Raw genomic sequence first — 13,271 nt, 5'->3', positions numbered from 1 at the left:
TAGACAGGCAATCCAGGAGATTCCTACGCTTCTGGCTGGGAGCCAGTAATTATCATTTCAGGGCCCTACTCTTTGGTCTCACCACAGCCCCCAGGGTGTTCACCAAGTGTATGGCAGTGGTCACGGCTCACCTGAAGCGTGTAGGATTCCAGGTCTTTCCATGTCTAGACGACTGGCTCCTCACTGCTGCCAATGAGGATTGACTGATCAGAGCTCGGGACTGTACAATCCAAACTTGTTCCCAGTTAGACATCACCATAAACTACAAAAAAATCTGCCTTTTTGCCTTGTCAGTCTATTACCTTTATAGGGGCAGACTTAGACACAAGACACATGATAGCAAAACTGCCTCAAGACAGGGTGTCAGACATTCATCAGCAAGTTTCTTTTCTCATAAAGAAGACGAGAGTTCAGGCAAGACAAGTTTTACAAGTACCGGGCTCAATGGTTGCAGCTATTATGCTAGTTCCTTTAGCATGCTTCCAGATAAGGATTCTACAGTGGCTTCTTTTCGCTCAGTGGTCTTTCTAGGATTTGCCAATGTCACACATGATCTTGATCACGGAATCTTGCAAAAAGGACCATCTATAGTGGTTTCAGGTGACTCTGTGCAGACCCTTTCTAGAACCCCATTCGGTAGCCACAGTGACCACCGATGCTTTCCAGATGGTGGTGGGCATTATCTGGGACGGACTGTCCAAGGAACGTGGCAACCTCACGAGTACCATTTCTGCATCAATGTTCTAGAGATGATAGCGGTGCTTCTGGTGTTGCAAGCACTTCAAGACTGTCTACCTACCGGGACCATTGCAATCCAGACAGACAGTATGTCAGTGGTATGGTATATCAACAAGTGGGGCGGAACCAGATCTTACCCCTTGTGTAGGGAGGCGCTTCAAGTATGGCAATGGGTGACGTCTTCCCAACGTTCTTTGACTGCAACACGCATTCCTGGAAAGTCCAACATGATAGCGGACAGGCTCAGCAGGGCTATCCTCATGCCTCACGAGTGGTTCCTGAAGCAAGAAGTTGCTGACTTGATTTTCAGCAAATGGGGCCAGCCATGCTACGATCTTTTTGCCACTCCCCTAAACAACAAATGCAGCAGCTACTTCGCCCTAGTTCCCCCTACAGGAGAGTCACCCAGGGATGCACTTGTTCATGACTGGCCTCCGGGTCTACTATATGTATTTCCACCTTTCCCTCTCATTCCAAAGGTACTTCAGAAAGCAAAATCACTGGGTTGCAAACTCATCCTCTTTACTCCTTACTGGCCTTGCAGATATGCTTTCCGTTTCTTCACCATCATCTTCAACTGGAGCTTTGGATACTTGACCCAGTTTCGGATCTTCTGAACCATCAGTTAGGTGGGCTTCACCCATCTCTTCAGACTCGTAAGCTGACTGCTTGTTTACTCCACTTCCAGTCATAGCCAGGCTCCCAAACATTTCCCCTGCTGTACAACACATTCTAGTGCCCTCCCACAAGCCCACTACCAGGAGGATTTACACTAGCAAATGGAAGAGGTTCTGTTATTGGACCAAGAGTAATAACATTGATCCTTTTACAGCTCCTGTTCACAAGATTCTTGATTTTCTGGCCAAAACCTTCGAAAAAGGGGCAGCTGCAGCTACTATTGGGGTTCAGCTGGCTGCCATCTCCAATTTTCATGTAGGAGACTTGGGTTCTAACATTATGTCCCATAAATTGTGCAGAGCATTCTTACGAGGTGCAACACTTTTACGGCCCCTGGTAAGAGAACCCCCCCCCCTCTCCTGGGACCGTAACTTGGTTTTAGCTTTGATGGTTCTGCCTCCCTTTGAACCAGCCGCATCTTGCCCCATGAAGTTTCTATCTTGGAAAACCCTTTTCTTGGTTGCTATAACCTCAGCTAGATGGGTTTCTGAATGACATGCTTTGTCTATTTGCCTGCCGTATTTCATTTTTCACAAAGATAGAGTCTCTCTAAGGACCAGTCCTTCTTTCTTGCCGAAGGTTTGTTCGGAGTATAACTTAAATCAGTCCATTAAGCTTCCTGTGTTCTTCCCCAATTATGGCAACAAGGCAGAGTATAGATTACACCAATTGGACGTTCATAGACAATTGCATTTTTATTTACACAGGACCAAAGACCTCAGAAAATCAGGCCAGTTGTTCATATCCTTTGCTGACAATAAGCAAGGTTATCCAGTTTCTAAAGTGACTGTATCAAAATGACTGTCAGACACAATCACTTATTCATATGGTTTGCATAAAAAGACACTTCCAGGAAGGCCCAGAGGACATTCAGCCAGGGCCTTAGCCACCTCTATTGCCTTTCAAGCCAAATTGCCTTTAGATTCAATCTGTGCTGCAGCAACATGGGCAAATCCTCATACCTTTATCTCTCATTACAAAGTGGATGTGGTCTCCCGGAACAGGGCATCCTTTAGTTCCACGGTCCTGTCCAGTGAGCCACCCAAGAACCAGGTGCTGGGGAGATGGTCTCAACCAGCACGAACGAAAGCGAGATGTACCTACCATAACGTTCCATGTTTGTTGTCCTTCATCTCGCCTTCCTTCTTGCGTTCCCTCCCTCCTTCCCCCTTCCTGGAGGTTCGAGAGGAGTTCTTTATTGGTTACACTGGCTGAGGTTCCTGCTGACATACCAGGTTAGTTAACCATGCCTTGTCTTTTCCTCTGTCCTTCCTATCTTGATGTATAACAGCTTAGTAAAACAATTATTTTTTTTTTACTATGTATGTCTAGTGTGGGCTTTTACAAATGAGATTTGGGTAGCTGCCACTAGGCATGTTGGGATAAGGGGTAGCCTCGAGCCAGTAAAAGCACTCGAGCTCTAGTAAATTGGCCAAGTCTCGGCTCCAGACCCAACCAGCAAGAAGGAAGGCGAGATGGACAACAAACATGGAACGTTATGGTAGGTACATAACTTCTTTTTTTATGGCTTGGAAATACCTTCCTCCATTCGCAGACCTTCCTTAGCTTCCTCCTTGTCATCTTCTACATTTCCTTTTGGTTCTGCAGGAGCTGGTGGTACAAGAAACAATCCAAAGAAAACACTGGATGCAGAAATGCCAGAAAATTTATTAAAAGACAAAGCTTTTGGGACAATTCCCTTGTGTTAACACTGATGAAGGGACTTGTCCCGAAAGCTTTGTCTTGGTAATAAATTTGCTGGCATTTCTGAGTGCAGTGTTTTCTTCGGATTTTAGCTGATTACTGCCATTGACTATGTTTACCATATTCCGTTTGTCATATTTTTTCATACAGGGAACAATCCAACCAGTCTTCTTGTCTCAGCAGGGAACAAGTTTTTATTCCAGGATGCTTCTGGTTCCCAGGAAGGAGAGTTTGGAGGCCCATTCTAGACCTTTATTTTGTCAATACCTTTCTGAAGATTCCTTCTTTCAGGATGTTGTCTCTTCGGACATTTTCCATCTGTTGCTTCCTGAAACCTTTCTGGTATCCCAGGATTAGAAGGGCACTTACCTCCACATTCCCATTTACCCTCTCTTCGGGAAATGTTTATGTTTCTCTTTCTCTTCTTCTCATTATCAGTTCTCTGCTTTGCGTTTTGGTTTGTCTACAGCTCTGAGGGTCTTTACCAGATGTCTTCCCCCTTCTGCAGACTTCAGGGAATTCAGGTATTTATGACCTTTTGATTCAAGCCCCATCTCAACAGCTCCTGCTTCAGGATCTGTGATTCACTGTGCTTCTTATTTGCAGAGTGGGGTTCACCCTCAGTCTCAAAAAGTCTGTGCTGACTCCCTCTCAGGTTCAGGTGTTTCTGGATTGCAGACTTCATATCATTCCAGTGTTGGCTCGCCTCCCATATCCCAAGGTCCTAGGTTTGACTACTTATTTCCAGTCTGTTCTTCCTCTTCCAGTCCTTTCTGAAGGGAAATTCTCCAAGTTCTAGGGTACATGGCATCTATCATTCCATGGTTCCATTTGCCAAAATCAACATGAGGAAATGTTAATGGCATTTCAACACTGTTTGGCTCCAGTACTGCCACAGTCTGGAATATCTGGTCCCTCTTTTACCTGGTTTCAGGCTGAAGCTTCGCAGGTAGAGTCACCAGATTTCACTGATTCCAGGTCTGACTTTTTAAGTTCCTCTGTCTACTTAGGAGCTGTACACGGATGTTTCCAGCTATGTTTGGGGATCTTCCTACAAAAACTTAAAAGTCCGGGGTCATTGGTCCCATCAACAAATGGCAGACCATATCAACATCAAGGTGGTGAGGGTTTTACTTGTAGCTCTCCAGGCTTTTTACTACCTTTGAGTTCCAGGACTTTTAAAGGTTTTTGCATATAATAACCATAGTCATGTGGTACAGCAATAAGCAAGAGGGCATAAAGTCTTGCCTTCTTTGCAGGCTGGCTCTTCAGGCTTGGGATTTTTGCAGTCTGCCATCTCTTGGTTCTTCAGGTGGTCTACATTCCTTCAGAGTTCAGTCTTGTTGCACACTTTTTTGACCGGGTCCAAGATAAATCCTCACAAATAGATGCTTCACAGGGAGGTGTTTCTGGACATTGCAAGTCAGTGGAGTACTCCTCAGGTAGATCTTTTTGCCTCCCCTCTGAACAAACAACTTCCCTTGTTCTGTTCCAGAGTGTCAAATCCTCTGGCTTGAAACATGGATATGATGTCTTTGTTTTGGAAGGGGATGTTCCTGTATGTCTGCTCCCCTCTTCCTCCACTATCTATGGTCCTACACAGGGTCATGTGGGGCACATCCAAAATCTTGCTTGGGACTCCCTTTTGGCCTAGATAGCACTGGTTCCCCCTTCTGTTTCAGCTGGTCAGGGACAGTCATCTTAAGTTACTTCACAAGATGGATTTTCTCATACAGGACAAGGGATCTCCCATTCACCCCCAATTGTCTACCCTTCAGTTGACACTTTTGAGTGGTATGATAGGATTTTGATATGATATGATTTAGAATATCGTATGTGACTAAATGGAAAAGATATTCTATTTGGTGTCTCAAGCATGACCTCGACCCTTTTTTTGTGGGGTTCTTATGGTCCTTTATTTGTGTGAGTTCCTCAATTCTGACTTAGCGTATTCATCCATTAAAGTTCATTTGCTAGCCATTTCCACTTGTTGCCTCTAAATCCACCTTTGGCTTTTGAAGTCAGACACACTTTTAAAGGCATCCTTCATATTCAGCCTCTAAGAAAGCGTATTTCTCCTTCTTGGGACCTTTCCAGAGAATTTGTCCCAGTCATCTTTTGAGCTTGCAGTTTCTTCTTCCCTACAGCATTGTCCTTGGAAGATTGTGTTATTGGTGTTTCTTACTTATGCCAGGGGGATCCCTGATCTTAAAGCACTCATGGGGGTTCCACCTTTTTTGATTTTTCACAGGGATAGGGTGTCTGTTTGTACCAGTCCTTCTTTTATATTCATATTGATTAATGATTTGTCCTTGAATCAGTCCATTCATCTTCCTTCTTTTTTCCCTTCACAAAATCCTAGTAAGAGGGTTCTTCACAACTTGGATTTATATAGACAGCTTAGATATTGCTTGTCTGTTTATGTAAATACAAGAGAAAACATATCTGGAAATCCAAGCAGCTTTTTGTTTCTTTTCATGCCAGGAAATTGCGTTTGGCGTCATCTAAGCAAACCGTCACCTGCTGGATTTCTAAGGCCATTCCTTTTTGTTATTCTTTTCATGGCAGCAGCTTTCTTCTTCTGTTCATGCTCGTTCTAACAGGCAGTGGCCTCTTCTGCTGCTTTTTTCAAGGGTCTGGATGCTACTTTCAACCAAATATTTATTTATTTACACTTGACCATGGAAGTTCAGCTGGGCATAAAGGCCCCTTTTCAGTGGAAACCTATGGAGAAAATCTCCAGCATATGCAATAGAATTAAAATCTTTTTTAAGTTGTATAGTATCAACAATGTCAGGCTGATTGCAATTAAAATGCATTTTACTATGTCAAAACAGATAAGATAGAAATCTATACATACAGTAGTTTTATAAGTTTTGTTGTATTACATGTTGGATGTCATTTCTAGGGCCAGGCGGGTTTTGCCAGGGCCGTACTTCATGGGTTTTTGGCAGGCTCCTCTGTGATTGATAAATGAATAAGCAAAGCAGTAGAAAGTAGGATGGGAGATGAGCAGTTTGGATTCAAATTAGGATGCAGCAGAGCTGAAACGGTTTCCAGTGAGACAGATACTTGTGAAGAAGCTAGAGATGAGGAAAAGAGTCCAAACGGGCATTCCTAGACTTGAAGAACACATATGACAAGGTCCCAAGAAAGCTGATTTAGGCAGTACTGTGGTGGTTGGAAGGCCCAGAAACATTAGTAGAATTTGTGCAGGCTGTGTACAAGGACCCAATGACTCAAGTACGAAAAGTGTTCAACCTCACAGAGGGGTTCCCAGTGGAAGTGGGTGCGCACCAGGGTTCAGCTGTGAGCTCAGTGCTGTTCATACTGGTGATGGACTGCATTAGCAAACAGGTCAGATTTAACAAATCAACAAAGTTGCTGTATGCAGACAATGTGGCATTACAGTCAGATTCTGAGCAAGAACATCAGCAAAGGATAGGAAAATGGAATGCAAAACTGAAGGCACATGGGATGAAACTAAACACAGATAAGACAGTTTTAATGGCAGCAAACGGAGGAAACTGGGAACTGAGGTAGAAGGGAAGATAGTGGAACAGGTTAGTAGCTTCAAGTATTTGGGAGGGGTGGTTGACAAGAAGGGAAGTCTGAATGAAGAAGTCAAAGCTAGTATTAGAGTGGCTCCAGCCAACTGGCACTGTGTGTCAGGTGTAGTATGACAGAAGAATGCCAAAGAAGCTGAAAAGTAAGCTGTACAAAACAGTGGTGCAATGAGTACTACTGTATGGTACAGAAACTTGGGGCAGTAAAGGCAGAGCAGATGAGGAAGCTACATGTGATGAAAATGACATGCTTGAGAAGGGTGATAGGATGCACACTGTGGGAGAGACGATAAAATGAGGGCATAAGAGCAGAAGCCAAAGTAGTTCCAAAGCAGAAAAGATCAGAGAGAGCAGGTTATGGAGGTTTGTGCACACGTGTAGAAAAGCAGAAGACAATCTGGTGAGGAAGATTTGGGACAGACCAGAAGAAGGTAAGAGGCAGTGAGGATGTCTAGCAAACTGATGGATGGCTTGTGCGAGAGAAGATCTGTGATAGGCATGAGGTTGGAAGAAGGCAGGAGTGTTGCACTGAATCAGGAAAGATGGAGAAAGTTAACACAACACCTGGACCACTTGTAGAAAAAGGGAAAAAGGAGGTTGATGATTATTCTGTGGTTTTCTCCTTCTATACTTTAGAGTAGCTTTTTGTACTGTTGCAAGAATAAAGAATATGCAACAGTGATAAGGAAGAAGATAGTACAGTTGTGTGAAATGTTACCCTAACAGTAGATGCCCTACTTTTCACTATTGTAGTATGCTGTCCCTCCCTCCCTCCCATCCCGTTAGTTTCTGTTGTTTTCCTTCTGGCTGAGGGAGAGGTCTTTCATTTATCTTCATCTACTACTTCTCCCCCTGCTCGATGCACATGTTATTACTTTCCTCTAGATGTTGCTCTAGTTCTGCTGGGCACTTCAGTTCTGAGGATTAGGCACTCTTGTGTCACATATGTACCATATTTCTTGTATATAGGACGCACATGTGATGTAAGGCACCTGGAAGATGTGATGTGCTGGCTGGATGTTTGACTGTCCTCGGCATCATGCTATCCAAGGAGTAATACTGCAACAGTGAGAAGCAGGACATGTACTGTTATGGTAAAATCTTAGTCAGCTGTACAATTTCTTGTAATGGAGAACTGAGGACCACTCCATTTAATGTTCACCATAAGTATACCAGTATACGAAATTAATGCATTTTCCCTGTCTGTTGTACATTATACCTGATAGTGTTGAGGTGCACATCATCTGTTATGATAAACGTGGTTGTCCAATATCTTAGTTTCATTTACTATAGTATTTTTATTGCAAGTCAATAATAGTCATTGTCTCATAAAGCCACCCTGAAAGTTTGCTACCTGAAACTACTAAATGCTGTGTGTGTGCGCGCTTGTGTGTGTGTGTGTGTGTGTGTGTGTGTGTTAGGGGTATTTACAATGGTTTTTTTTCTCAGTTGTTTTGCAATCTGAAGTACTGTATGCAGCACTTCATTAATTAAGCTGGTATGTCTTTTTTCTTCTGTATTTCTTCCTAGAATGCTAACATTTTCAAACAATGTTGAGCCTGCAAATGGGTTCCTAGTGCGGTATTTACGGAGGAAGATGATAGAGTCAGAAAGTGACATTAATGACAACATGGAGGAGCTCCTACGGGTTCTTGACTGGGTCCCCAAACTTTGGTATCATTTACACACCTTCCTGGAGAAGCACAGCACCTCCGATTTTCTGATTGGTGAGTAGCTAACTAAAAGAGAAATCATCAGCCTTCACTCCTCTTTATTTTTTATTTTATTTTTTTTTTTTTTTAAATTCCTTCAAGCATTTAGTAGCTGTGGAAATAGTTAATTGCGGCTTGTCCTTGAGTAACTAAATGCACAGTTGTACTGCTAATCTGCAAAATAGCTTTCTAGGCTTCACCAGGCAAAATATTTATGTAACAGTTAGGTTCAGGTAGGTGAAATCTGAATTGGCCTTAACTTTATTCCAGTGCTAGTGCTAAGATCTGCTGGAATTCTTTCCTACCAGTGTTTTCTGGTTCAGCCTCTGTTTCTGTTGATGACACCATTCCCCAGCTTATGTATGCTAGCTACCAGTGTAAAATATCACATATGTTCTATATGTACCGTGTCCATACTTGTAGATATTAGCCTGTCAAAGACTCTAGGAGTGAAATTCTGCTTAGTCCAGGAAGGAAGAGAAAGCCTTTTGCCAGGTTACCCTTTTGTGAACTTCAGTGTGTTGGCTCATTTCCCTTAGAGGGGACTGTTGTTGAGGTAAAATGCTTTCGGTCACAAGTGCTACTTTAAGCATTGGTCTGCTAATGGCAGCAATGTAGCTGCTGAAGGAAAGGTACACATTAAGTTTACTAGCACTTGCAGTCTTATTTATTGTACAAGTTCTAAACATGTTTTTAGTTTGTAAAATTAAAAGTAAGACTAACAGGTGGAAGGAACCAGGAATGTTCAGTTCAGGAGTACTAACATTCACTGTTTACAGTGGTGTATACAACATTGTTGCACTGCAAGAAGTATTCCTATCACATCAGATTATTTACTGTATAAAGTCAATATATTCATGTAAAAATAAATGTTGTATACTCTCTGATACTGTGTAAGCCATGCCGTGCAATAATAATCATGTTTGAAAAGGCATTTTTCTTTAAAGCATCTAACTTTTGAAGTATGCTTTCAGACAAAGGTACAAAGATTATAGTGCATGTATTGCAGTGCAATTCATCATAGGTGGAATTAGCCAGAGGAGGATGTTCACGCATCTGGATAGACATTGAGAGCTTCAGACTTCCCCGAAGTGGGATTTATCTACTCCCTGTGCTGTAGATATTAGGACTCCAGGGAGAAAAAGATGTCTATGCCATGTCCAGTTCCTTTTTGTTTTATATCAGCGTTTGGTAGTCTGTCTGTCTGTCTCCATCAGCTTCATCCAGATGACTTCCAAAGGTAAGCAACTTTATGATTTTTATTTGTTCGCTTTTCCTTGGTAACACCAATAATTGGTCATTTTGTACTTTGTTTTGCTGTTAATTATTCATTTTAAACAGATCTTTCCAAGGCTGATGGTGTCCCTGGAAATGATTACCAATAAGTGTGATTCTGTGAGAAAGCTTCTGCTGAGGACTTGCAACCTTCAGTGTCTTTTCTGTGTTTAGATCACACTGTATCTTCCTGCAAGCATGGTATGCTCTTTGAAAAGAAAACTTTGCTGCACAAAGACATCTAGGGGGCCACTTTCTTCCAGCAGGTCTGAAATACAAAGTTCCAAATGCCTTTAAATTTAGAAAATCTTAAAAGTAGTTACTAAGGAATCTAGCCCTGCAAGAGCCTGAGGCTGCTTGTCCCATTGAGGCTGAGGTTTGTCTGCCTCTGGCGCCTTGTTTGCATAATTCCCCAATTATTGGTGCCCCTTTGGAAACTGACAGAAGTGTTGTCTTTAAGACTGCATTTTAAAATGGGGAGGGGAGGGGATTGCCTGACTCATAAAAATAATGGAGGGGATTGCCTGACTCATAAAAATAATTTGAACTCCTGGGGACTGAAGAAACTTATAATTATGTGGTATATAGCTTTAATTCGTATGATCTTGGTACTGATTTGCATGTTTATGGTACACATTCTTAGATAACTCAGTTTACATATTAATCTCTGTGAGGCTAAACCCATGTCTATAGCTTCTCTGTTTTATTTATCTATCATTCAGACACTAAGTGTTGTCAGAAGTGAAGTAATATTTACCCAGATTCCTTCATCTGCAGAAATGAAGAGTTGTATTTGTTTTCAAGAGTTTGTGTTTGGTAATACAGACATACAATTCTGTTTTGGAAGGAAATTTGGTAGAAAACTTGAAACTTGTACTCAGAACAGATTAGTAGAAAAACCTGAAAATAAAAAAGCACAGCAGTACTTGGAGAGGCATAGGAATTACTGTGACCCAAAAATGAATTTAGTGTTTATTCAGCTTTGATCTGTACAAGGGCACGTGGTCCTAAAGGAGCTGCAGATGCATGTGTTACTGATCTGAAGAATGTGAATGTAATAAGTTGCATGATCTTTGCAAGCCTTGGGTGAAATGGAGCCTAAGGCAAAGGAATCCAAGATGCCGTCTGCCAGACACCCATTCGCCCCTGCAACCCATGGGTTTCTTGGAGTCCATGGCACCTCCTGCCCCCGCTTGCCCACCGGTTCCCTCATTTGCCTTCTGGTGTTCCCTATTTTCCTCTGCCCAGACCTGTCATCACCTTCCAGAATACTACTTGTTTTTTTCACACATTGTTTTACTTTTCAGGTTTTTCCTTTATCCTTTCAACACACCTTAACTTGTTAGGGCTGTATTGTAATAGTGGAAGAAGTAAGTGAATTAAGACATTGGTCTAGGGGCTTTTAGGCCTTAAGAAGGCACTGAGTTCTAGATGCTGTGAAGTCCATTTTACAGTTTTCCTCCAACCCTTTGATCCAGTGATGGCCTGAACAAAGTCATGACTAAAAGAAGAAATTAAATGTTATTTTCTTTCAAGGAAGGAACAAGTTGTGTCTGAGGCTTTTTGTTAACAATTGACAAAGTAGTATTTTGTAATGAACTGAGAAGACGTGCTTGTAAGGATGCATAAATCACTATCTGAGCATAGTGCCTGTCTCCTTACATCCACCCTAGAAAAGATTCACTTTTTGTGCATCCTTCTGATCTTATAGGTTCATAGGTGTGTACTAGGCTAATGGCCCTGGAGTCTTTACAAGCCTAGCCCATAGGTTTACCCTGGCAACATGCCACTCGACCTTAGTTCCCAGGGCTTCTGTCAAGTAGAGCCACTGGAGTGATCCCCTGGGTGAATTTTCTATTTCCCATCCACTCATCAAGATTTCTCTTGAAGAGGGCCAGTGAGGCGCTCCGCTTGACATGTATGGGAAGTCTGTTCCATACCATGGGCAGTCTTTGGGTTATGAACCTGTCCCTCCAGCTTGTTCTGTTGATTGTGATAATGAGGTTGAGGTCTCTGGAGTGTGTAGTGTGGAGGGATTGGGAATTCTTTAGATGTAGCATTTCTAACAGAGCTTAGTCAACTTCTGGAGTATGGAATGAAAGTGAAAAGACAAATGGCTACAGTCATACATTTCAAGTTACACACACACACACACACACACACACACACACACACACACACACACACACACACACACACACACACACACACACCATGTGTCCTTACGCCTGTTTCAGAAAAGACAACCACCTGTATACACATCTAATGTTTGATTTGGAGGAAAGTGAAGAAAAAATGATTATAGCAGCGTATTACAACTTGTTGCTCGTAGATAAAACAGTGCCCCTAGAGATGCTATAGTAACTTTGCAAATGTCTGAGGACTGATTGTGAAAAACTTTAAAAAGCAATAATCACACTCTTCTCAGCTCTTTCATAAGTTATATCAACCTTCTGGACAAATGTCTGAGATTTGATTGTGAAGAAAGTTAAATAAATAATGACCTCCCTGTCCCCAGTCTCTATATAATGTATAACCAATGTTTGTGCATTTCCGTGCAGGGCTGGTTTGAAAGTAGGTGGTGCCAAACGAGAGCTTGAAGATTGGACCTAATCTACTAATCCTGTATCAAAATCCTTTTATACAAACAAGAATGTGAGGGCTGCAAGACCCTGGAAGCTTTGTGGGTGTTAATATTCTGAGATGCATTTTATGCCATTTTTTGAAAGATAATTACTCAATAATGGTTCCTTGTTTTACTGCTACCTAGAAGAGTTTTATATGTGCCTCTTAATATTGTATGTGTCCACAGATAAAATTGGCGATATTTATTTTGCACACACACACACACACACACACACACACACACACACACACACACACACACACACACACACACACACACACACACACACACACACCAGGTATATCGCAAGATGCATGTGCACACAGACACACCTATATACACTGCACACACCTACAGACCGAACTTGCAAGGCCACCTTCTGCTTATCTTTGGAATGTTGGTGGAATCCCACACAAATAAGAGGTGGAACATGCAAGGTATGCACAGAAGGCACCCCAACTGAGAATCAAACCCGAAGTCCTCTTGCTGTGAGGTGACAGTGCTACTTCTCATTGCACCACCTTACACAGTTGCCTGCAGGAAAATTTGAGGAACAACATTTTACCTACCGAAGGTCTTTGTGTTATTAATGGAAACCAGATTGCATGGATAAAACCAACACTGAGACAGGAAGAGCATGCAAACTCCACACAAAAGGAACTACAGTGAAGAGCTTGACTAAAGAAGCAAGCACTGCAAGTTGGCAATGCCACTCTTTGCACCACTGTGCCATTTATTAGTTGCTTTCACACGTCTGCCTATAACACCAAAGACAGCCAGTTATTGTGAACAGTGCTGAAGTTTCATTGTGATGGAAAATTAAATTGTAGTCAACTTTGTTACTGTTAGAAATGCTGCAACACTGCCAACTTACACACTCATGCAAACATAGACACAAATACACACACACAAATTCATAAACCACAGCAACGAACACTTCTGCAAATACAGATGTTCTTCATCTCACATTGC

The 13,271-nt window shown here is 42.2% G+C and overlaps 1 protein-coding gene across 3 annotated transcripts in view; it reads left to right on the top strand.

Annotated features, from left to right (window-relative positions):
* Positions 1-13,271, top strand: part of NAV1 (neuron navigator 1) — a 2,383,470-nt gene that overhangs the window by 2,237,360 nt on the left and 132,839 nt on the right. For all 3 annotated transcript variants that reach the window (XM_044076515.1, XM_044076516.1, XM_044076517.1), the window contains one exon: positions 8,217-8,413. In XM_044076515.1, coding sequence (XP_043932450.1) covers positions 8,217-8,413 — 197 coding nt within the window. The remainder of the gene's footprint in view (positions 1-8,216; positions 8,414-13,271) is intronic.

Source organism: Protopterus annectens, chromosome 7.part0 (assembly GCF_019279795.1).
Source record: "Protopterus annectens isolate FY-2018-M chromosome 7.part0, PAN1.0, whole genome shotgun sequence".
NCBI classification, from domain to species: domain Eukaryota; kingdom Metazoa; phylum Chordata; order Ceratodontiformes; family Protopteridae; genus Protopterus; species Protopterus annectens.
This window is presented reverse-complemented; position numbering and strand designations above follow the sequence as displayed.